Source organism: Ochotona curzoniae, unplaced genomic scaffold (assembly GCF_017591425.1).
Source record: "Ochotona curzoniae isolate NIBS_2020 unplaced genomic scaffold, NIBS_Ocur_1.0 contig_3520, whole genome shotgun sequence".
NCBI lineage: Eukaryota > Metazoa > Chordata > Mammalia > Lagomorpha > Ochotonidae > Ochotona > Ochotona curzoniae.
Genome location: NW_024465894.1, coordinates 22,974,254 through 23,000,614, shown reverse-complemented (window position 1 = coordinate 23,000,614; position 26,361 = coordinate 22,974,254). Strand labels below are relative to the sequence as shown.

General features: G+C 42.3%; 1 protein-coding gene across 2 annotated transcripts in view; it reads right to left on the bottom strand.

Moving 5' to 3' along the window:
* KIF16B (kinesin family member 16B) overlaps window positions 1–26,361 on the bottom strand; it is a 254,449-nt gene that overhangs the window by 34,504 nt on the left and 193,584 nt on the right. For both annotated transcript variants that reach the window (XM_040981816.1, XM_040981817.1), the window contains one exon: window positions 14,845–14,934. In XM_040981816.1, the coding sequence (XP_040837750.1) occupies window positions 14,845–14,934 (90 nt within the window). The remainder of the gene's footprint in view (window positions 1–14,844; window positions 14,935–26,361) is intronic.

The following is a 26,361-nucleotide window of genomic DNA, read 5'->3' as shown; positions in this document are numbered from 1 at the left end:
GCACTCAATCTAGGCCTCCCACAGGCCCAAGTACTGAGTCATCACTTTCTGCCTTCTGGGGATCAGGACAGTAGGAGGATGGAACTAGGGACAGCTCTAGGACTTGATTCCAGGCACTCAGACATGGAATGCCGGATCTTAACTGCTAGGTCCTAGGAGCTCCTTTACCCTGCCATCAGTTCTACTGATTTTTTGAACTTCACGTTAATAGTATAATACAATATGAACACTTTTGAGATTTTTTTTTTCTGAAGTAATACTTGAGCTATTCAGTCATGAAGTTACGTATAGCAACAACTTGCTCAATTTCGTTGCTGTTTGGAGTTCCCTTATGGGGAACATCCCTTAACATTATTCACTCATTCTAGTTTTTAATTATTAGGAATCGTGTTACAATGCACACTTTCTTACACACATACACACACACACACACACACACACACACACAAGTACTGCTGTTGGTCACACTTTCAGGAGTGGAAAGGCTGGGTCATCTAGCAGGTGTATGTTCAGTTGAACTCAAAACTGCTAAACATTTTCCCAAATGGTTCCTAGTGACATTCTCGCCAGATGGGACTGCGAGGTCTGTTGCAGATCCTCACCAGCAGTTGGCACCTGGTCCTGTGTGCTTTTCCATTCCAGCAGTCATGGTGAATGTGTCATCATTTCTACTGTGGACGGCATTTATGTTTCTCCCATGATTCTGATGACTGATGAGCATGAAGATCTTTGCACATGCGCACTGACCACCTAATGGTTAGACATCATTAGAGAATGCCTATTTAAGACTTTGGCTTATTTTTAAACTAGCTAGCTCTTTTCCTTAGTAATTCTCCCTTTCTACTCTTGAAATGGTGTCTCTGATGACCTTACAGTACTTTTCAAAGCTAATTGGAGCTGGGCAGATGCTTGCTCCTACACACGGCGGTGTGCTTCTGACTAAAGTAGAGAGCTTGAGGTGGGTCAAGGGCAGCACCCAGGGACAGACTTCCTCTTCTTTTCTGATCAACATTCTGGTTTTGCTACCAACACTGAACTTCAATGTCAGTTCAAAGTAGCAGCTGTGGACACTGAGGTAAGTTAAGAGACCCAGGTTAAATCCCAGCTTGACAACTAGCCAGTCACATAGTTGTGTTTCTCTGAGTATTTTCTACCAGATGAAAAAGGAATAAAAAGAAAAGAAAAACAGACGATGCTGAACTTCACCACTAACTGTAATGATCTAGTGAGGAATGATGAATGGGTCTTTGCTGCCTTTTTAGTCAGAGAGCTTTTGAGGCAGTCAGCAGCATGCCTGCGTGTAGTACCTTTGCTCCACCCATTGGACTGGGGACACGGACTTTTAAGAACAAAGATGAATTAGGGGAAATGTTAACAGTATAAGTTCAAAGGTGCTGAATATCAGTAATTGCATCCAGTGAAACCCTGGACAAAACTTCAACTATCTCCACCTACCTTTTTAAATATACATATACAAATGTACATAAATATATATGCACACATGCATATTTCAAGCAACCCTTATTTTACTTATTAATGACCCCAAAGTGCCAGAGTAGTGATAGACGCTAGTAATTCAGATATGTCAAAGAGACGTTATAAAGTATTTCTTTAAAGTGGGTGAAAATTCTTGGCCTGAAAAGATAAAAATTATGCATAGATCGTTAAGTTCTATTGTATAATCAGATAGTTGAGAAAAAGACCATATCCATGAAATTTTTACTGTAGTATACTATATAAGTATGTTATACTTACTACGTTCTATTAGTGTTATTAACTTACAAGTTAAACTTTATCATCATACCTATTTATATATAGAAAACCTCCTAATAGAAACAGGGCTTGTTATTACACATTTCCGGTCACACACTGGGGTTCTCCCGGGTAACAGGGGCCACTGTGGCCACTAATGCAGAACACATTACAGACACACCCCAAGCAGAGCATTTAGAAGGAAGAAAAGATCATTATCACTGTTACTTGAGTTGGGTTCCTTGACTCAAATGAGTCCCTGAAGGTGGGGAAGGGGAGGGGTCCAGATGGTGAGTTGGAGTGTGGGAGAAGGAGAACTGGGACAGGGTTTACCAAGATAGCTTCGTCAATACGGTACAATAAAGGAAAACCACTCAGTTCAAGGAAGGCAGGGCAGAGAAGATGCCCAACTTTCTCTACGAGCTGAAAGCTACTAATTTTCAAAAACCAGAACAGTAGAAGTAATTCTTTCTAGATTTCATTCCTAAATTTTGAATTAATTAAGTTGGCGAAGTGCCTTTAACAATGAACAATTTCCTGAGATCAGAGAGCCCACAGTGAGGACAAAGACTTGTGCCCGGAGGACCCACAAAAACCCAAAGCCAAATGACTTTCTTCATTTTGCTCAAAGTCTAAGTGAAATGTGACAGTTCCCACACTCAGCACGCAGGACAAGCTCAGCGTGGGTGGTTCTGGATGTCCCTGCCTTCTCCACTCACTTTTCATATGCCAGCATCTTCTGTTAGTTTGGGTTTCTCATGTTTGAATCAAAGCAGTCCTGTTACCTGCACGCTTCCCTATGTTTCCAGGTGCTTCACACTTCACTCTTAGTGTCTGCTCTCTTAACATAGCAGAGGGTCTGGATTTGACTTCACGAGAAGCACTGTCAGGAGCAGTAAGGGACAGGTTCAGGTAGGAAAACACAGCTCAACTCCACCACCATGAAGCCCCCATGGAAAGCAACACAGAGATGGAACGCAACATAGAGATGGAACAAGCCAATGGGAAGACAAGGGCTGCCCAGGGACCTCGGATACTATGAGCAAAACCCTCTGGGATGAGAGATTCTAAATCTGGAGATAACAAGAAAGATGGCAGCTGAGGTCCATAGCAAGGAAGAAGACAAATGGGAGCTACTGGAGGAAGAATCCCGAGATGCCCACATCTATAGGGCTGGAAGGAGGTGGTAAGGCCAGAGAGCGAGAGTTAGGCTATATCTGCCTTCCTCCAACCCCAGCTCCATAATGGCCATCCCAGCCCTCCTGAACAGTGTGATGCAAGAAGTGGCTATGTCTCAAAATAAAGAGGGGAAAATTGATGGAAAGTTCCAGAAAAAATCCTAAGTGAGCTTGGGTCCGCAGCTAGCTTGCTCCTTTTCTCCTGGTCCTCTTTTTGCCCTTGAAGCCAGGGTGTTTCCCATGATGCTCAGTCCACACATCTCCAAGATGAGGAGAGCTAAGGCTAGGCCATGAATAAAAAGCGCAGGTGAAGTTATACTGAAAGAATACCTAAAGGAAAGGAAGATGAAGAACACGCACTCCAGGAACATCGGCCCAAGGCTGATAATTAGACCACTAATTATCTTGAATGCACATAAGAATCATAACAAATCCTCTAACACAGAGCCTAAAGTTACAGGATAGACAGGTTGAAAGAAGAGTAAAATAAAGGAAGGAAGAGAGAGGGAAGGTAAACTAGCTCTCAAAGAAATGGCTGATTTTAGTGCCAGGAAAAAGTATGTGGATATACACACACAAAGACACACACACACACACACACACACACACACACACACACACACACACACACACAGATACACACAGTGGACCTGAAGCAACATATATTGTCAAACAAAAAGCAAGTGCTCAAAAAACTGAAAACAAATTGATAAGGGTGTCTCAATGGCACACAGACATCAATTTAAAAAGTTCCTAACAGCCAACATTGGAACAATTTGGAAAAGGAAAATTAAAATAATACAGGCATATAAACTAACACCTAATGCTTGAGTAAATGGCTATATAAATAAATAGAAAAGAACAGACAAAATAACCACATGGAATGAAATACGTTGAGGGAAAGAAAACATGACTTTGGGCCCGGTGGCGTGGTAGCCTAGCAGCAGAAGTCCTTGCCTTGAATGCGCCAGGATCCCAAATGAGCGCTGGTTCTAATCCCAGCAGCCCCACTTCCCATCCAGCTTCCTGCTTGTGGCCTGGGAAAGCAGTTGAGGATGGTCCAAAGCCTTGGGACCCTGCACCCATGTGAGAGATCTGGAGGAAATTCTGGCTCCTGGCTCTGGATCAGCACAGCTCCAGCTGTTACGGTCACATATTCCTCTCTGTCTCTCCTCCTCTCTGTATATCTGACTGTGTAATAAAAAATAAATAAATCTTTAAAAAAAAAAAAAGAAAAGAAAACGTTGGCTCAACAAGCTGAACAAGTGTGCAGGCCACAGGCAGATGTTCTCAAGGCATAGCAAGGTGCACATTTTTCCTAAAAAATTGTAAACCAAGAGAAGCACAATGTGAAGATTTCAGGAAGGAGGAAACTATGATGAAAGAGAGAGTACCTCTACTTAAAACTCACAAATAAGAGGAAAAAAATTATGCAGAAAATTGAAGGAATGCTATACATCTTTTTAGTTATTTTGTCTTCATTTCACTTGAATGGCAGACACACATACACACATGCATACAGAGAGAGAAAGGCAAAGACCTTCCATCTGTAGGTTTACTCGCTTTATCGGGCCACAACAGTCAGCACTGAGCCAGGCTGAAGCTAGGAACAAGGAGGCCAACGCAAGTCTTCCACATGGGTTGCAAGAACCCAGGCACCTGAGCCATCGTTTTGCTTGTAGGATGTATTTTAGCAGGGAGCTGCAACTGGGAGCCGAGTAGGGACTCAAACAAACCCAAGCTCAGGCACCCCAAGGGGCATCTTAACTGCTGTGTCAGTATTCATTCCCATGCTGTTATCTTGAGAAAGTTAAAATAACAACCTAAAAACTTGGGAGGTGAGAGCACATAAAGTTAATTTTATCTCTGCCAGAAGAAGAATAAACTGATAATTAATAAATGGGAAACACATCTTTTGAAAATGAGTAACTTTAACATTTCCATACTTTAAAAAAACTGTTCTTTTAAAAGTCATATATGTTTCATAGGATATTTTGTATGAAAAAAACTGTAGTTCAGCAATTTAGCTTTCATTTTTTTCACTTCTGTTAAATGTGAATAAAATTAATGTTTGTATTTAAAAAGTAGACATTTAAGATGTGTACAATATTTTAAAGCTATTTCATTCTTTTTCTATATTCTCTCCCTTTAATTTCTTTTTAACAATCTATATATCCATCCTTTCATCTGTGCCTATCCATTTGGGTACTTAAAATAATGTTAAGTGGTAACATTAGTTATATTTAGAGGACTGCAGGTAATCTGTTGCTTGCTTCTTGTATTTCCTTGTATCCTGTGCAATTTTTATAAATGAGCATGCATCATTTTTATAGAATCAGTAAAAAAAGTGATTATTCTTTCTATACATTTAATGGAACAGTTAAATTCACACAATATGTCTTTTTCTTTTAATAACCTGGGATGTTGGGGCAATCTGATTTCAAATCTCAGCTCAGCACAGAACTGGTCATATAATCTTGAGCAAGGTATGAAAAGTCTCTAGCTCCAGGTTCAACATCTGTTAAAGTGACAGAATTGAACAAAGACGTTAAGTTTCCTTGCAGCTTTGAAAGTCTGTAACTTGGGTGCTGACAATTAAAATCCCCTAACACTGAGTTCGAAGCAGCTCTTTGACATCATGGAAATATTTTACCCATTATCTCTTGGATATGTTATATTGCTTTTGCACAATACACTAGCTTTCTGTAAAATCTTCAGAGTCCTTTTGAAGTCTCAGATGTGAGTAGGAAAAAAAAATGGAGCCCAGGAGAAATAAGAAACATGTCACTCTTTTTGTTTTTTTTTTTTTTTTGAGGGGTAGGGAGACAGAGCTCTCATAAACTGGTTAACTCCCCCCAGGTACCCATAAAAATTGGATCCAAACTGAAACCAGGGCCCTCTGGGGACTCACCAAGTCTCCCCTATGTATGGCAGGAACTCACTGCTTCCCGGGAGGCAACCGAGGTCAGAGGTCAGAGCTAGATATTAAACTCAGGTACCCCGATGTGGGGTACAGGTGACTTGATGGCACCTTAACCACCAGGCTAAGTGCTTGCCCCAGAGACCTGCTCCTTCCCAAGAGGTTACAGCACAGAAAATGGACAGATTCAAATCAAAATGCAGTATTCATGAGAAAACTCTGAAGTGGCATCTTTTTCTGCTACAGCCATTATCCTTACAGCAGGAGTGGGAAATGGCACAGACATTTGAGCTCTTTTGGGAAAACTGTATATTAAAGTTAGAATCGATGAGTGAGGTCGAATAAATTGGATATCTGTGGGAGAGACAAGAATGTTGGAAGAAAGTTTAACAACAGCCCTATGGCCTACTTTGCATAATTAGGAAATTTGATTATGCAGAGTAAAACATAAGGAACAAATGAGGATTAAAATATCACATTTTGTTGGCCTAAGAGAAACATAATGGCAAGCTTATTTTGCAATTTCATAAGTAAAAACATACTCTAAAGATAAAAGGACTACAATAAAGCCATTGGAAAAATAAAATTAATAATTTTGAGAATTGGTTTCCCATGAAATTTGTCTTTCTCATTCTGTGTGTGAAAGTAAAAAAAAAAAAAAAACACCTAAGGAATCAGGCTCATTTTGGATGATCAACCAGGGAGCCTTTAATTTTTGCATTTAAATGCAGATTTATATGAATTATCAACAAAGTACAACAAGACAACTCGTAATGACTTAAAACTGGCATAGTCATTCTTATGTAAGTATTTGTGAATCCCAGGTTTGGAAAACCAGAAACATTTTGAATCCATTCTTCCCTCTCTCTGGTTAGCCAGCTGTCTGCATGTGAATGTCAGAAACACATTAACCCTGCTCTCCGCTGGCATCGCACTGTCTCCTAAAGATCCCGGACAGAGCAGGTATTCATCTCACTTCGAGTACTCTGATATCCAGGGAACTGACACAGTCATCAAGCCGGAATCCTGACTTATAACAAGGGGGGCTCAGCCAGCCTGCTACCATCAAGAAGACAAACTAAATGCAATGGCAAAGTCTGCTTTCATTAAAGTCCTTTCTCTCTTGGTCAGGTTCACTGTTTAAGTTATCTAGACCTGTAATGATAGGGGTGGACTGGGAAGCAATAGCAGAGGTTCTAATCAATGGCATCATTATTATGCTGGATATAAAAAATGGCAGTCCTATAATAGAGAAGATAAATTTAAATGAGGAATAAAAAAAATTCCCTACCTTTTATGATTTTCTTTAACAACTAAACAGATAAAACAGGAGTATAAGTCACTCAAGTAAAACTGAAAACTAACAAACCTGTCACGTCTTTACCAATTAAAAGAACATTTGATTTCTGTTAACATCTGGTAAGAGTCATTTCCATTCCTCATTTTTCAGTCATTTTCCTTACTCCTGTGATATTTGTGTACCTAACTCGCACTTAACTTTTGAAGATTAGAGTGTGGCACTTTAATTGGCCAAATCAGCAATACTTGTCTTGCACCAGTACAGTACCAGCAGCTACCCAGCAGCTTTTGAAACACCCAAACCCTGCAGGTTTGTGGCTGTAAATTTCAGCTACTCCAGCTTTTGCGAAATGCAAATAAGAAAACTCATCAAAAGGCTGCTGTAATTCTCACAGCTGACTAGATGGAGGCATTTCTGACTACTTGAGATTAATAGCCGCTCCCAAGGCCTTATAACAAACAGCTGTCAATGAGAAATACACTCACAAACAAACAAACAATCCTCTTCCAAGCCTGATTTGTTTGTGGCATGAGGCTGCAACTCTTCAGGACAAGCTGGGTTATGGATGGAGCAATCAGCCGCCTCCAGATCTGTGAGAGGGTAACCGGGGCCCGTACCACATGCCACTCAGGAGCACCTGCTCTGTGGCTGGCTAGACCCCGACACATATTAGACCCTCATGAAATACATGCTCAAGCCAATGAGCCTTTCTTGGTGGTCCATGTGAAGCAGTTCATAATCAGTAAACTGAAGACAAGTCACCAGCAGACACAGGAGTGTGACTCCAGTTGTCACAGGCTAGAACTCCAAGTCATCCTAGATACAAAGAAAGTCAGGCTTGAAAATGCAGCTCAGATCATGCCAACTTCCAGCTATCTTTGGTAGAAAGAATGTAACATGAGGCCTCGGTCTTCTCAAAGTCAGTGTCAATTTTATTCAAGCATGAGCCAGTGAAAATAGATCTGAGGACATTCATGTATGCTGCATCCATTTTTCAAAGAACTGTTGAGAAACACTCAAGATCTGAATATTATGCATCTCAATTTAAAGCAAAAGTATGTAGTTGGACTAACTCAAATGCTTGTACTTCCCATTTCTTACTAATGACAATTGCTTCAAGAGCTGAAACCTGACAGGGTTTTGTCATCACAATGACATTCAACAGAAGAAATATGATCTCTAGTTACGTGAGTATCATCTCTGGGGACCTACTACGTAAGAGATTTTTAGACTTTCTTATCTTTGGCTTGACATGGAGCATTCTGTAAATATCCCCTTCATCAGTGAGCATAGCCATGGAGGATGAGGCTCCAACAATATGGTACCAGGAACTAGCACACAGGAATCTTCCCCAGGTTCACAAGTCTTAATACAACTTCTTTAGATATCTGATTCCTTATTTGTAAGCTGAAACCCTGGGTCACCCAGTGGAGTAGAGACATGTTACAATGTGCAGACAGTGGCAAGCCCATTGCTGCTGAGCTCTCTTGCTTGCTGCAGGGGAAAGTGTGATGCAAGCCCATGTCTTTGGTGACCAAGGAGACAACAACAATTCTTCCTTGTCTGAGTTTGAGCTAGTTCATCGATAATTTTGGCATGATTAGTTGCCAGTGGAGTCAGCTTTTAGATTTAGTGATGTACAATAATAGAAAAGCAACTAATGCTCCTCAGATGCCTGCACAAGCCGGCAGCATACTCTGCGAGAGACTCATTCCCCGACTACATACTGCTGGGTCCCCATGAAAGCCACTGGGGCAGAATCTCTCAGTTTGGGGTCTGCTCCATATATTTTGACAAGGTTTCCCAAAATAACTGGGATGTTCTTTGCTCCTCTACCCTTAACAGCAGTGATTCAAACACTCTTCCTACCCACTGGAGGGAATGGTGTGGTGTAAATCACAGTGAGACACCTGGACCCCTGGCAGTGGACCTGGCCTGGAAGCTGGCAGCATTCTATTTTTGACTGCTTAGCTGTCTGCTGCTTAGTCATTCAAGGAGGCAAAGGGATGTATACAGCTGTATTAGTCGGAGCTTACTGGATGCTTACTGTGGCTACGGGTGGGTGCAATGTTCATATGAAATTTGGAATGCTGGTTACAGAACTGTTTAGAAATACTGCATTGCATGGATGGATGGTTAATAGCTGTCCAAGATAAATACAAGGCCACTAGCCAGTTTGTTTTGTGCTGTTTTGACAGGGGTGAGGAGGGATAGGGGATTACTTAGAATATAAAGAAGGGGAGAAATGGTTCTATCAGCTCAATCTGCAAGTCCATAAACAAATTAAACAACCTCTTGCCTGTTTTCTTTCCTCTCAGTGGTATTTACTAGGTATCCAGAGAATGCCAGATGTGAGACACAACAACCACTTTAACACTACAATCTTCCATTTCTACTCAAAGGCTCTCAATATATCTTCCCCCTTAGCTTTGCAGGGAAAAGTCCCAGCAGAAATGAGTCTGGTTGAGGCTGATTGTGTTTGACACTTGGGGTCTCTAATGACTCCCTGGTTTGCCGTGAACTGTGGTCAGTTAGTTACAATGCAGACAGGGAACACAGTGTGGGCCATGTGATTTCCATGCTCACTGCACAGACACTACATGCTCCCTTAGCACTTCTTTGGATGGTACATTTTCATACATGAAAAGTCCCCTTTGCACAATTCATTCCCCTGACTCTAGGGAAACCAACAGAAACCTGCTCTGGAATCACTCCTAGCCAAGAGCATTATGCAATGGCCCCCTCAAGGATCAATTCTGAAGCTTCATCACTTTCCCTGGGAAGTGATTCTCTTTATAGGAGAGTCCTTTCAGACCGCTATAACAAAGTAATTAACCTTAGGTACTTCATAAGCAACAGGAATTCATTACCCATCTTCTGGAGGTAGAAGGTGAGACCAATGTGAAAGCAGATATAGAATCTGGGGAGAGCCTATGCCTGAAGAATAGGGTTTTCTGTGTCCCCCTACATGGCAGCAGGTGCAGGCCAACCTCCCTGAGACCTCTTTAATCAAGGCACAGATCCCACTCGCATGCAAGGGTACTGGCATCACAATCTAGTTGCCTCCCACAACCCCTCTCTTAGCACCAGCAACTCTGGGATCACAGATTTCAGGGGGACAAACATTCGCTCTGCAGCAGTGCTCACTGGGCTTTCACTTGGAGGGAGTGACTTGTCAAATGTGCCAAAGTGCTCTAAGGAGTCAGACAACAGTCAGCACCTTGGGCCCTCCTAGGAGCAGCAGGCCTCCCAGTGGCCCTCTGACCTTCTGGTCCTGTGCCACTTTACTTTGCTAAATGCATTCAGAGCTCAGCAGACCAGTCATCCAAAAAGCAAAGAGGAGACACTTAGTCTTTGCTACCAGCATGAACGCTGTAAAAGAGGTAGGATGTTAAGAATCTCCTTTTTCCTTTCCAGCACATTGCTGAGCTGATGGTTCTGTCTGACTGTGATCTGGACGCACAAGTAAACCTCTAGACATAAATAGAAACTCTACCTCCTCCTCAGAGAAAACAAAGAACTCTTAATGGAACTTTGTCTCTGAGAGCTTAGTATAATTGATATTTAAAAGGTTTACACTGATTTTAATAGAGCCAAAAATACATGGTTTTCATAGAGATACGGAGCACTGCAGAACTGATTTGCATGATAAAATTTGGAAGACATGCTATTGAGCAGATGCTGCATAATACTTCATTGTTGTTTTCAATAACACATTTTATCGGAGCTTCTCACAGCCTTTTACATATTGGCTGTAGCATTAGCATTTTACAGAATTTGAAACTGCATGGTTTAATTTGATTAAGATTCCCTACAAGGTCAATGAAGGGGAATAGAGAATGAGAGCCAGAAGGAGTTATTATCTTGCATAATACATGTCAGTATATCAACAGGACAAATTAATTCAAAACAAAAGGGGAAATCTAAATGGACTCCAGATGAAACCACAGAGATGAAGGAAAATGAATAAATAAAATATAAAACAACAATTTGGAGATCCCTTAATAATGTAGCACTTCCAGTGGGGAGGACTCTGCCTGGGCATATAGAGAATCTGAAAACAGAATGGGCACAGCACTTGGAGTATGATTGACAATCACAGCCAATGTATTCTTTGGTATTACAGAGGCCAAAACATTGGTTTCCTTTTTATTGAAAAAATCTGTCATGGCATGTTAAATAATGAATCACATTTTTCTTTGGCTTCTGTTTTTCCCCATCTACACTGTCTGATTCCCCTTGGTTTTATAGAACCCACTGACTTCTTACCTCCCAATTCATAACCTTATTCTGCTTACAAGGGCTCTACCTTACTTCTATTCTCTTCTAAGACATCTTGCATCTGATAATCAACAGCTCCTTACTGTTAGAACTGGTTTGCCACCCAAGGGCATAGAAGCATCCCACAAGGGCTTTTGCTGGCCTACAGATCATTCACTAGGAGGAGATACTCAATACCTGAAGGGGAGCACACTGAGGGATTAGAAGACCTTGCTCAAGGTGGGGAAGGGATTCTGGTTTTGCCATTAGAAGACAGCCTTCAGGCCTGGCAGCCTATTGGGCTTCTCTGTACTCATTCATGGCCTCGGATTTTCACAAAGAAAATTTTTAAGAACTATGAGTAACTATCAATTTTCTACACAGAAAAATAAACTATTTTGTATAGATTATAAGACATAGATCTACATTCAAGAATGTTCACAGAGAGGTAGTCACAATGACACAACCTGAAAACAACTTCAATGCCCATCAATAAAATTTCAGAAGTTTATAACTATTACTAGGCAACATTAATCACGATAAAAATAACTTTGTACTGATAAGCTGCCTCTAGATGGAGAACAAAAGCTCTGTGATGGGAAGCCATACTGAGCAAGGTGACAGGTGACTCAGCACGCCTCTTCCAGGGACTCTGTGCTGAGGTTACAAGAGATACTGTCTCAACTGTGACTTGGAAATGATAGGTCACAGTAATTATCACACCTGCCCAGGTGGATCTCGCCTCCATACACCTGCTCTCCCACCTGGATGAGGTACAGCAAGGAAAGAGTTACTGTACATGAATGCTGGAAGGACCTCTCAAAGTCCTGACCCTGCTGGCACACCATGGTTCCATCCTTCCCGGGGAACCTGAGGCTGGGGACAGCCTACGAGAGTCAAGTGGGTCTGAATAGAGTTATACCGAAGCAGACTGCCTGGTGAGCACTGGCAAGGGGTATCTTTGAGGGTGTGATTAAGACAAATGTTCACATTCTACATATATGTCTTTGAATAATGTCAGTCTTCTACCATGAACATGTCATTTATCACTGGAGCAAAAATTACTGAAAGGAAAAAAAAAACTGGAAGGTTCTCTGTATCAGCAAACATAAACTCTATATATTTCAAGCACTAATGTGATCATCAGTATTTTTTCTGCTTGATCAAAGAAGTTAGAGGCTTAAATGACTAGGCAAATTTAATATGCATCATTAAAAAGAACATTATTGCCAAATATTTGGTTACCCTTTCAAGTAAGAGAACAGGAAGAGTTGGTTACTTTGATGAAAATAATGAACTCAGTCAGTCCAGTAAAGGAGAGAGAAAAATAAAACACATTTCCACTTGGCTCTGCAACTGTGCCCATGAGAGGACATTTTTAGGTCCACCTCTGTCTACCGTTTTCCGAAGCTGCTATGTCCATAGCAGGTTAAGTGATCTGCAGGATGTCAGGCCAAAATAGAACATATGGTTGCTGTGTGCAGCACTGTATATACAGAGGGAGATGGTGGCAATATGAGCACTAATGAGAACAATGATTGGCAAATACCTAAAGAACATATTGCTGGTCTCACATCCCCACAAACAATTAGCAAGACTATTTGCAGCTGAGCTGCACGTAAGATGCAACTTTATAGCAAAAAAGAAAAAAACACAGCCGATATTTTCAGCTTGATGTCTCAAGCCTTGATCAAGCAGCAATGCTGCTCTGCTGAATTGAGGTGAGATCCATCTGGGTCTGCTACTACATTTGCAGAGATCATGTTTCCTTGCCCCTCCTTGCTTTTTATACTATCATTGGTTCTGAACAAGAAGTCACACCTCCTGCTTCTTCACTGGCTCCTGTTCACCTCATAAGGTAAGTTATCCTGCATCCCACTCTCAGAATCTGTGTTGATAAAATGAGGATGACAGTGTTGGCAAGACATAGAACACAGCATGCGGTAATCACTCAGTGAATGAGGAGGCTGGTCACAGTGGTAGTGACTGAAAGGCACAATGAAAGTTAAACAAAAAGCCGATGTGAACCCTGGGAAGTGGGAGGGGACGGTAAGGAGATGCAGCTTGAATAACTGGTACCCAAGCACAGTTAGATGGGGGGAACAGGTTGTGGCGTTTTACAACATAGTGGTCAACTGCACATCACAGCAGCACCTTGTGTCTGCTGTGTGGAGCGCTGGAGGGAAGGAGCCTGGAGGCTCCACGGATGGAGGCAGGCTGGGAGCTCGAGCTGCTGACTGCTGGGTGTGCTCCACCTGCTCTGCATGCAAGGGTTGAAGCAGTACACTGTGCCCAACAAGGTCGCTCAGGCATGACACGCTCATCAACCATTTTAAAAAAGAAAAAGGAAAAGGGTGAAAAGGCACAGTGGCCTCAGCATATCCTCCCCCAAATTTGTATTCAGTCCAGCTTGCCTTTCAACCACAGGGTTTTTAATCACCACTGGCAGTATTTCTTCTCCTGGAACACATACACTCATGTGCTGGGGTTTCTCTTTCATTATTAAGCTATAGTGTTGGCTTTAAAACAAAGTCATTAAAAGTTACGAAGTTGAACTTGACAGAATGGTCCATCCTCTGTTACCATCTGCAGAGCCTGGCTTTAGGAGGAAGGGCTTTTGTGAGTTATCTATGAGTTTAATGATTTCAACAAGGAAACTTAGCTGGAAATCAAAACAAAAATAAAAAGATTTTTTCTGAATTATATTTGAACTAAAAAATGGCTTTCATTTCTATAAGGCGGTTCCTCTTTAAACTGTAGGTTTAGTTCCTCATGGTTATTTAAAGTCTGGTATACATGTCTAAAACTGAACTCTGGATTTGAATCCTCTGCCACCCCAAGAATCATTCTCTATATGGCCATTCAAACAGCCTGACATTTGTTCCCTTCATATAAACTTAAAATCGTTTAAAAAGCATAAACTGGAATGATTTGTTACTGTGTTTAATGTGGTGTGGTCTTTCTATGCACTTAGAATACAGTTCAATGCCCTGTGTGAAGAGGCCCTTAGTTATACCCCAAACTCATTAGAAAAAATCTATTTGAAAGGTAGAGTCACAAAGATACAGATATATAGATACATAGTTAGCAATCTTCAATCTGCTGCTTCACTGTTTATTTAATCATAAAATATGATTTATGAAAAGGATAGAGTTCATATACTCTCATTGACTCTTTGAAAATCTTGTTTTCAGAAAATGTGTAAATCAGATATAATAAGAATATACCAAAGGAAAAATGTCTAAAAATTACCTATGATAGATAAATTATTAAAGCTAATTATTTACAAGCTAATAGTGAACAAAAGAGAGAAAGTAAATGAGAAGAGAGGAGGATGAGAGGGAGGAAGGAAGAAAGGAGGCATTGCTAACACAATCAGTTCATTTAATATAAGATGAATGTTCTTAATTGAAGATACTAATTCTGTAACTTACCTCTGCATACTTTAACTTCAGTGTTTTATGCATCTCTCGAAATCGACTGTAACGCCTGAACACAGTCCATGTCTCATCTAGGACAGTGATCTATTAACCAGGAAAATCAAAAGGAATCAGCATTAAATAGAAGTAACTAACAATGCACAAACATAATATAAAATTCAATGAAAATGAACAAAAATAATTAACATGTAAGATCTCCCAGAATTGAAAATATTCATAAATGATAACTGCACTCCACTTCAGAAGGTACCTTTGGCTCCCAAATCTTGTTATTAGCAGTTTGTACTCAAGTAAAATTAGGGGTAGAAGGTCATTTCCTAACTGATTATAAAATCTGTCCCTTGACCCTCACACGTGGGATTGTAGACAAGACGTCCCCTAGAATGCGCTTTTTGTTACAGTGATGTACCCATACAAAATGTCACTTGAAGGTCACAAGATGTCACCACAGTGGACAGGTGGGCGAGCAGTGATAGATGGGGAATTGGAGGAGGGGGTGGGAGGAAGGAAGGGAGGAAGAAAAAGTGAGGGAGAAAGTAAGGGAGGGGCTGGGGAGGCGAGAGAAGAAGGAGGAGGGAAAGAAGGGGGGAGGAGGACAAAGAAAGGAAAAAGGAGGGGAAAATCACTGCATTTGATTATTACTATGAAAACAAAACAGTGCATTTTGTCTGTTTCAGAGATACAATCATTAACGCGGTCTTTACCCATCAGACTGGGTCGAAAGTATCACACACTGACTTGACAAAGAGAGGTTGGTGGACAGTACTGAACTTTATGATCATACCTAAATCACAGGCTAATGACTCGCAAATTCCCATCTCTACTTCCCACCTTTTCTCTGTAACCAAGATCTAAGTACCCTTTCGGGAGCCATCTTTCTTTGAACATCACTCGGTAAGCGCCAGGTCCACTGGTCTAAAGCATACCGCATACAAATCCTCCCCTCCAGGGCCAGCTTGGATGTCTCCCATCCTGTGCACCTCACCACCAAGGTCCAAGACACACCAGTCAGAGAGATGCTGAATACACACCTGACCTCCCTCCTTGAATACCTTCAACTTCAGTCGGGAACAGGGCCTGCTCTCTCACCTCTTATGCACTTCCTGGGGTTCTTCTTGCCCATCCTTTGCTGTCACCTGCACCTTACCTGAGGTCATTACATCTCATGTGGATACTGGGAGAATCTCTCCAAATCAGTCACCTCCACTTTTTTTTTTGAAGATTTATTTATTTTTATTGGAAAGCCAGATATACAGAGAACAGGAGACACAGAGAGGAAGCTCTTCTGTCCGATGATTCAGTCCCCAAGTGACCGCAATGGCCAGAGCTGCACCGATCTGAAGCCAGGAGCCAGGAGCTTCTTCCAGGTCTCCCACATGGGTGCAGGGTCCCAAGGTTTTGGGCCATCCTCAACTGCTTTCCCAGGCCACAGGCAGAGCGCTGGATGGGAAGTGGGGCTGCTGGAATTAGAACCAGTGCCCATATGCAATCCCAGTGCATTCAAGGTGAGGCCTTTAGCCACTAGGCTACCTTGCTGGGCCCACCTCTTGCAATCTTTTCTCACCCTGAGGGATGGATCTTTTAAAAGCCAAATCTGATCATGTCATCTTCTTCCTTAAGGAATTCCAGTAGATAAACTCTTGGCCCTAAAATAAGACCCAGTACACACTGCCTGCAGCAGCCTCAACTGAGGTCTCCCCTCCCCTTAGGGATCTGCACTCCATGGATACAAGTGTTCTGTCCTACCTTAGGGCCTTTGCACAGGCTATGACCCTGAAAAGGGCATCTCAATCTGCATGTGCTCTTCTTCAGCACAGCAGCTTGGCTGGATCCCCTGCATGTCAATAGCGGGGGTGTCAGGAGGGAAGCAGAAGCCGCAGGTGGCAGCTTTGCAAGCAGGAGCCAGCCTCAGGAACCAGCCCTTCTCTGGTTCACTAACTTCCCAAAGCAGTAAATGAGATGATTGGGAAGCGAACAAAAATGCACATTTTAAATTTGCATCATTCTAGTTCTGTATTCATTTTTATAGTTAACTTTTTAATTGTGACAGGCTTCCTCTCACGAGTTTCCATGCCAAAAAAAAATATGTTTCTATGAGAAAACAAAGGTGAGAGCATTTACTGAGAATCATTAGGTAAACAATAACACAGGTGCTCTGCAGCTGTGGTTGCTTTGAAGGTGGGAATGAATGTCTTGCTGGAGCTTGGGAAACCCTGCTGCTGGAGATACTGCCGGTTAGCCTGCCTCTTTCTCAAGATCCACTGAGGCACCAGGAGCAAGGCCAGCACGGTCAGCAGGGTGGGGGTTGCCCTCAGCACAGCCACTCACAGTCCTAGCTGGACACGCAGCAGGTGTCTCAGAGAACAGGAATTCCATCAGGCCTTTTGACCTTCCCATGTGACTGATGACTCCTGGTGATCAAGACAGCCCAGAAAGAAAATGGAATGAAGGCATGCCGCACTGACACTGGATTCCACGTGAAGTCATCCCAAGAAGTCCAGGCTTCCCATACCCCTTACACTCTGGTACTTTCTGACTCTTCTTCTCTGAAACCCCTCCACTGTACCCCTGGGACACATCATCGGTCCTTAGTCAAACCCCCAGATACTCAGCCTCTTCTTGGCTCCTGTTCCTCCCCTTCCTCTTTGTTCTAACTCCTTCCAAGGAATCACATCCCCAGCAGTGATGATTTTCTCCCCTACTTTCCTTCCCTCCCTACACCAGAACGAGGTGGGGAGATGTTCTTGTTCTTCACTCCACCTTCCACCTTCATTGCTCCTCTGTCCTCTGCAAGACCCTTCATCTCGGAAGCTCAGGCCAGCAGACCCTGCCATGTGACCCACCCTCTCATCACTTCCCACATCTTTGAGCTCTGGCTTCTGCTCGCTGTCATCTGACTCAATGCTCGAGTTGCCCTGCGTGATTCCTGGTGATTGTATTAATCACACAGATTATAAAACATACCAATCTCTGATTTCTTTATCATTTAACTTGAAAACCCTAGGCAACTGTCATAAACATTCCTGTTAACCTCAAATCCCTTTGTTCTATTCTTGAAATACCCTGGACAAAGAAAATCCACAACCCTTGCTCATGCCACAGTCTGCTGCTGACTTGCTGCCCATGCCTGCTCGGCATAATGAGAGAAACACCACCAAGCATACAAGTCGCATTTTAAAGTCTTTGATGACACCAACCAGACACACTGCATGTTCAAGTTCCATCCACTTCTCTGTTATTAGGTAACTTTCCCTTCTTTCTTCTCAAGCCTTCATCACCTCTTTCCTCTCCTTACTCACAGTCTTAGTTCTTATTTCAGCAAGGGAAAGAAACAATCCAAAGAACATTTTCACAAACACCATCAGTCAGGTCTATTTGGTGATACCATCTACCGGGTCCTGTAATTATGTCATCCCTCCTCCTGTCACTTGGCATGTGATACATCAGTGCTGCTAGGTAAGTTCAGACACTGGATTCAACCCCCATCTTTAAGCAGTTAACAACCTCCTCCTTCCTGTGCCAACACATACCCCCTGCCTATCGTGCTTTTCTCATGAACATTGAAACAAGTTATTCTTTCTATCATGTAAAGTTCCCATTTTGACATCTTCTTCCTTGCCAGCTATCACTGCATTTCTTTCCTTTCCATTAAAACATTACTTTTCTTCTCTACTAATATTGCTTGACTCCACGTGGATCCATCCAGACTATTGCAACCTAAACTCCTGCTAAGGTCAGCAATGACCTCCATATTACTAAATCCATTTGTTAATCCTTAATTGATCTGTGAGGAAGCACGAGGAGGCTTCAACACTTCCAACTTTTTTTTTTTTTTAATTTGGCTTACAGGTTGCTACATCCTCCAGTTACTCTAGTTTTCTTTGCCAGGATTTCTCATCTCCTTGACCTTTAAACATCAAAGTATTTAATTCCTGGACATGCTTTATTTTCTACCTGCATTTACTCCTTTGGTGATCTCATCCCATATCTTAGCTCAAATTTACATGCTGATAGCTCCCTGGAGGCCCCTATCTCTCCCCTGAGCCCAGACTCATGCATTCCTCTGCCTACCTGATATGCCTGCCTACTCAGATGGCTGATATACACACACCCCAAACTAGGCCATACTTAGCAAAATTAATCTCAGCTAAATCCACTTTTCTCCATTTCAGAAAATGACAAATGCCTTTTTTTTTTCATTCATTCAGTCCAAAAACAACAGCATTATTCTAATGTTCCAGTTCCTCTCTCACTCCTCATACCCAATTGACAAGCATTTCCTTGCGGCCCAAATCCCAAGGTACAATGAGAATCTGACCACCCTATACTAGCTCTGATGTCATTACCCCTAAGCACCATCATTCCCTGTCAAGATTCTTTTTCAAGTCTCCTTGCTGGTCTCATTGGTTACACACTGGTCCCCCTGGCCACTACTGTCATCTTTCTGTTTCACAGCATCCAAAGTGATCTTGTTAAAAAAAAAAAAAGTAATGAGGTGGGATTATTTCTTTGCTTAAATGGGCCGTCTTCACTCAGGGAGAGTTCAACTTCCTTTCCTAGCCTATGAGCAACTATGTGATCTGTCCCCTTCCTAGCCTCATCTCTGACCACTCTACCCACTGGTCACCCTAATAGCCCAGCTCTTCTAGAATACATCAAAACATGCCACGGAGACTTTGTATTTGCTTTTTCTTCTTTCTGGAAAGTGGACAAGTACCTTCAGTTCCTATAAGTCTTTATTAAACTGCTACTTTCTTAGTGATACCTTCCCTGATGTCCTTAAGTTGTGTTCACTCTTCCCCATTCCACACCACTTACTCTTCCTTCTGAATTAGAATTCCTGACTTCCCAAAAGGGTCTAGATTTACTAATGTAGTGTGATTTTTTTTTCTGGGGGCTGGGGGTGGATTGGCTTCTCTTCCTGAATACAATTATATTTATATTCTGGGAGAGCTGAGACGTGTGTCTACTGACCGTGGCCAACTGGAAGAACAACTGACACAACACAGGCATCCTTAGCAGATACAGGAAACGGGGCCTCAAGATGCACTTGTCTGGCTCTAAGTGACCATGAGCTAGCATAACTCTCTTCAAATCTTCTCCGTCCTGCCTTTCTGGGCAAAAAAATACTTTAACAAAGCTTCAAACAGATCAAGATATGGCACATGTGTGCAGCTACAGTTCCTTTCTCTCTGCTGCTTTCACAGGTCATTAAAGTTGAATCAATTTTTGAAATCTTTCATTAGTGAGCTGATATTTCAAACCTACTCCACAATTTTAGATACCAAACTTCTTTCCCACAGTAGCCTCAGGACAGTGTCTTTGTAAAGGGTACAGACTCCTATAATCAATCACATGTACCAAATACTATTGAGGCCACGATACAGCCAAGAGATTTCCTTGGCAGTAGATAACGAGGAATTTGAGCACAAAAGGGTAAGAGAATGACAAGAACATAAAATCCCTACCCATAAGAGCTCCTGCAAAAACCTCCAGTTCACTTCCTCTGTTTTCTTGATATCTCCCCCAGTGTTTATAATGGAAGATGAGACGCCATCACAGTGTATGGAAGTGGAGCAGAGAGGAAAGAGAAAGATGGCCTGAGGCATGGAGGGCCAAGGCTGTGCAAGATTTTGGATATATATGTACTCTTGGAAGTGAACTTAATAAGGTCAGTAAAGGTTTCCGAAGGATCCCTGTGTGCTACCTTGGTGACTCCAAGGGGTCCAGCACTGACAAAGAAGGGGACTCCCTGAATCTGTTAACACTGTGCCTACAGCATATATTAAAAAAAAAATAGTGGACAAGGATGACATCACTGGCACCACCCAGGCAGTGGCATTCCTTTCGTCTCATATCTTCCTTGGTATTTTAAGAAACTCACATAAGATTTCAATGACTCTGCCTTGGTACTCCAGCTCACTATCCAGGTCAGGGTGGTTCTCAGGTGTGATGGCTGAATGCCAGGTTCAGCTTCTCCTGGGACTCTGCTAGCACACTACATGTTGTGAATCTCCTCCACACCTACTTATTCAGAAGCAATGCTTAGCCTCAAGAGGGGTATACAGACCATAACCCCTCATTTGGCAGCTTCCTCATGGCTACCTCCTGTTCCCTCTGGAGAACCACTTCTTACACTTCTCCATGATTCCTTAACATTTAGTTGATAATATGAACAGAGCAACATTGTAAAAATTACAAAAGTAATGTTGCACACATTAATTTCTATAATAATTACTAATGTACACTTAATGTGACTCTTTGCCTAATGAAATGTTAGGCCATCTACCTTTGCTGATAACTGGAATGAGGGTGGGTAGACTCTCATTGTGCACATTAATATTTACTGAACTCCTGAGCCAGGCTGAAGGAACTCCATCCTGGTCTCCCACGTGGGTGACAAGAGCCCAAGTACTGTGGCCATCATCTACTGCTTTCTTGGGCACATCAGCAGAAAGCTATACTGGAGGTAAAAAATCCGGCACTCCAGCATGAAATGTCAGTGTTGTAAGCTGCAGCTTAACATGCTGAAACAATGGTCCCACTCAATATACAATCTGCTTAAAGTACAACTTTAAAGCCAGGCCTAAAGATATTTCCAAATTCCTCAATTCTGTGATTTTTTTTTCACCTGAATTCAGGTTAATACAGAGATTTATACAGAGATTAGAAGGGCTCATATGTCCCTTTTCTATAAAACCCATTCAAATGTCCCCTTGTCTGTCCACATGTAAACAAGTTGAGGACGGTGATGATGATGAAGTGTCACAAGCAAATATCTCAGAAATGGCAGTAAAAGCAACCAGATGTGATCCCTTCACAGGTCAAGAGTTAGGTGCCATCTCCATAATGGAACTCCATCACACCTAGCAGGGGATGTGGCTCATGTGAAATTCAGGGGAAAAAAATACACAGAGAAGCAAAACATACATGAAAGTTCTATTAAAATTAGGAATGAGATGGAAAGTTGATGCATGGGGGAGAGAAATAAGATAATAAAACAAATAGAGTAGGGAGAAGACTCCATTATTTTCTTCAACAGGGAGAATGTAAGATATCACTACTGCACATCTTTGAGAAGCAAATTCATTACTTCTTTCCCTTTGAATGACTTCGTTGGTACAAATCCATCTTTTGTGGGCCATAAAATGATCAAGCGCAACTTAAACACCATAAACATGTCGACAAGATGGACTACATTTACTTATAAACAATTCTCAATTGAGTGCTTTGCACAAATTTATATTCTATACATATTTTGCTGGTTTAAGGGTTATTGATTTTCAGATCTGTCATCGGTATATGTTTGCTTGTGTATATCTGCCTGTGCAGAAACAGCAATCAACAGTTTTTCATTCGAGGAAAAATTCTCTGCCTGGTTCCCATTTAAACAGTTACTAGCAGAGTTGCTTCCATAGCGTTTGATTGCTTAACATCGGGCGTGACTTGTAGTTAGCAAAGGTTGGAAGCTCCTTGTATTGTCTATCATCAACTTCACAAATGCCAAAACCCACCTTTATGGGACTTTTGCAAACTTAAACTTTTTGCAGCAACAAGATTGTGACTGTGTTTGTGGAAACACGAAATATATTCCCAATGCACATACTGTAACAAGCACTAGTGCATGGGTTAGTTAAAAACTCAGACACTACAGAAAATGAAAACTAAAACATATTCGCCAAGCTGGAACAGGCAAGCTGATGTAGGGGCGTGGAGAGAAAATATTGGATCTTCTATATTTATTTTCAGATCTTGCTCTTTTTGCATTTATGCTTCTGAAAGTATGTTACAATAAATAAGGAGTTAGTAAATGCTATGATTTCTAAGCACACAAAAATAGATGCACAGGGGGATGACTTACTAAGTTTTCATTGATAGGTTCATGCAATTTACAAAACTTAAAGGCTGAAACCCTGATAAACTATGACTGGTAGGAAAAGAGTCTGCATGGAATATGTACCATTTCCAAGATGGCAGAATCTAATTAATTAATTCATGTCAATGTCTTATGCTGCAACATGACTATGGATATGCTTGAAGAAACATGAAATGTATCCCAAATGTATGAATCTGTAGTGCAACAAGCGTTAGTGCATTAAGCTTAATTAAAATCTCTTCAGACAAACTCTGCAAATGGGACTAAGTTTGAGTGGTAAAAGCAGCCAACAGTCCCTAGCCCACAGGGACATGCCCTAGAGATCACAGCTAACCACCTCCTCCTTGCCTGATCCCCTTCTAGGGGCTCCACGTCTTTCAAAGGACCAACAGCTCTAATGCTTTCTAGCTTTGGATTGCACTTGGGTGCTACATCTGCCAATCGTCCTCACTCTAATCTCTTCCTGGTCTCCCCGCTCACATCCTCACTTGTGGTTCACTGATCCCCAGGCCCAGGCTGAACTCTGGCTCATTCTCTCTGCTACTGGAGCACTAGCACCTCTCCATACCTGGTTCCGGGGAGGGTGTTCAGCCTAGCAGTTAAGACATCTGTGTCCCGTAGCGGAGTGGCTGCCTCCTGACTCCAGGTTTTACTAATACAGATGATGGGAAGTGGCAATAATGGATCAAGACACTGGGTTCCTGCCACCCATGCAGCAGATCTGGACTGATCTCCTGGCCTCAGGTTTCAGTCCTACTCCATCTCTGGCTGTCACGGGCATTTGGAGGGTGAGTCGTGGGTGCTCAAATCCTCCCTCCCTCTACCCCTGGCTCCCTAGGCCTACTGTTTTTATTTTTTTCCTGATGCCCACAGTGCCAGGCTCTCACTTTCTCCTTGGTACCGCAGCACAGCATGCGTGAGGCCAGCCCTAGGGACGATGGGATGCATCTGTAAGACATTTCTGTTACTTGAACTCAGCAGATTTACTCTTCCTTGGAAATCCTTCCAAACTGCATCCTCTGTAATGAGCATTTAAAAATGTTCTAGATTTTTCAGTTCTCACAGGCAAAGATTAAAATATATATATACTAGGATGATTAAGGTTACTCAAGACCAACTCCCTGAGCTTCCTTTTAGCATCTCTTAAAATAGTGTGACTGCCGCATCTGTTCTCTTCTCTTCAAAATCTCTTCACTTTCACTTAATTCTCCTTATTCACGTCTATTGGAAAACAGAGTTGTTCTCCGAGGTTTGCCTCAGACCCCACCTTCCGTTGTCCACACAGCACTCCCCTGCCCTCAGTGTCTCCATCACCTAAGCATCTCTCCTCTTATGTCCACTTACTGTCCTTTAGCAGAACACCTGCCAATGCACCGTGAACATGTCTTCCTGATCAACCTCTACCGTTGCCCAGCTTCCCTGTGCTAGTCTATATTTTTATGTGTGCATTTCTCTTTTCCCACTGAATTTTTTTCCTAAACATATGAACTTTTTCTTCATTCTCCCCTTTCCTTAGTATTTTAATGTCTCTGGCCTTTTAAAATAATACAGATATCAAACAAATATTTGTTAAATAAATGGATCAATAACAGAGACAGTACAGGCCAGAGTATTTATTCAATAAACACTTTGCTATTATGTTTTCCTATTCCTTCCTTAGCCCCATCTCTGGCAATAAAATGCTCTGTATTTTAATCTCTTTCTGATATATTTATAACCGTTCAAAGTTTTTAGAAAGTAGATTTTAGAGGAGATAAAGTGAAGAACTGGAAAATTACTTCAGAACAGAACATTCTGTCGATATAGAAGAGAAACTGGGAAGCAACTTTGGATAAGAATGGATACTGGTGGGTATGAAGCTCTTACAAAACATATCAAAACCCAAAACACAGTCTCTAAATTGCTGTGAAAAAAGTGAGTTACAGCATGAAGAGTCTCCTGCTTCAGAATGTCAGGGTCTCTTGGGTGCACGACTTGTGAATAAAAGAATAAAAGCTGAGCAAGGGGCCTGGAACCACGCTGGTCAGCTTGGGAGGGGGCCAGCAGTCAGGGCTCACAGTGATGTGTATCTAGGGAGGCTGAGTGGAGAGCCTGGTATTTTGGCAGAATATGACTATCTGCATATTTATCTGAAATGTACAATGCACTGCCTTCTCTTTCACAAAGGGAAGAAAAGCCTGTCTGGGGCAGCACCTAGCAGGGGCAGTGAAGGGCAGGCAAATGGCTCCCACTTGGATCATGTTTACAAACTGTGGAAAGAGGAGGTCCTGAACCGAGCAGGCAGCTCTTCTTGTAAGGAGGGCCAGTGGCTTTAGCAGCCAAAGAGATTCTGTCCTGGGGTCTCTGCAAAGATCCCAGTCTTGGCCCTGCCCCTGACAACTGATAACAGGGGTGGCGGCTTTGTAGAGCTTGAACAGTAAAGAGTCCTCAGAGAAGAGACTCATGAAAGTAAGTGCAAGAGCCTGCAGCTTGGTTCTCCAGGAACAGCCTGGACCCCCTTCTGCACAACATTATCATGGACGAGGTCAGAAAACGCCTTAGAGCCATCACTGGGGAACCTCCAAATCTGGTGTGCTATTAATAAATGAGCTCAGCTCTGGCTATGGGGTTTATCCCACATTCTCGGTGCGAGAAAATGGTGCTAAATCAGAGTGCTTGCTGGCTGGCTCAAATCGAGGCTTCTGCAGTGGCTAGAAATAGTGACTTCTCTGTGTTTCAATTTCCCATCTTGAAACCAGAGGTGATACCATGTACTGATAGTATACTTGTCTTACAAGGTAGCTGAAAGCTGAATTTGGCTTAGAACGGAGGCATACCTTGAGATCCTGGAAAGATGGAGTCCTTTCAAATTCAAGATCACTGCCCATAAAGAGCAGTTGAGGGACAGGAGGAATTACTCTACTTGCAGGAAATCATGAAAACGACTGCACAGGCAATTTTCTTTCAGAGCAGCTGGGCAGTCAGAGGCAAAGCAAGAAATATAAACTCCACCAGCTCCCACCATAGAGTGGAAGAAAGCAAGGCTCAGGATTAGCACACATGTTGATCCTGACTTTAGCTCAGTCACCTCCTAGCTGTGGGGCTTTGGCTCAATTGCTGAATTCCTTCTGGCTTCAACTTCTTTGTAAACTGGACCTATGCAACTCCATTGCTGGATGAAGTTACAGAAAATGTGAAGCAAGCAGCACAGAGCTTACGCCTTCAGTAAAGGGTGAGTGTGACTGTGCTCCCGAAGAAAGGCGTCTTATCAGGTTCTATTGGAAGGTAAAGGTGTTCGCAGGCAGTTACCACAAACAGGGGAGGTCAAACCACTATGAGTTTTACAATGAATTTTATTCTGAGAAAGGTTATAGACCTTCTTGAAATTCTGAAATCACAAGGGAGAGAAGAGAATCTTGATGCTGTCTTACAGGAGGAAGGGAATTTGGGTGAAATGCAAATTCACAATATGACTGGGAGGTGATGTTTACTGTTGTTCCGTGCTTCGGACTCAGCCTCATTTCTTCTTAGTCATTATGCCTCTATGTAGCACATGTTATGGGAGTAGTTGTGGCTGCCCAGACAAAGGCAATTTCATCAATGATCTGTGGGTCTGTGTGAAAGCTGGGCAAGGGAGAGGAATTCTATGTTTTTCA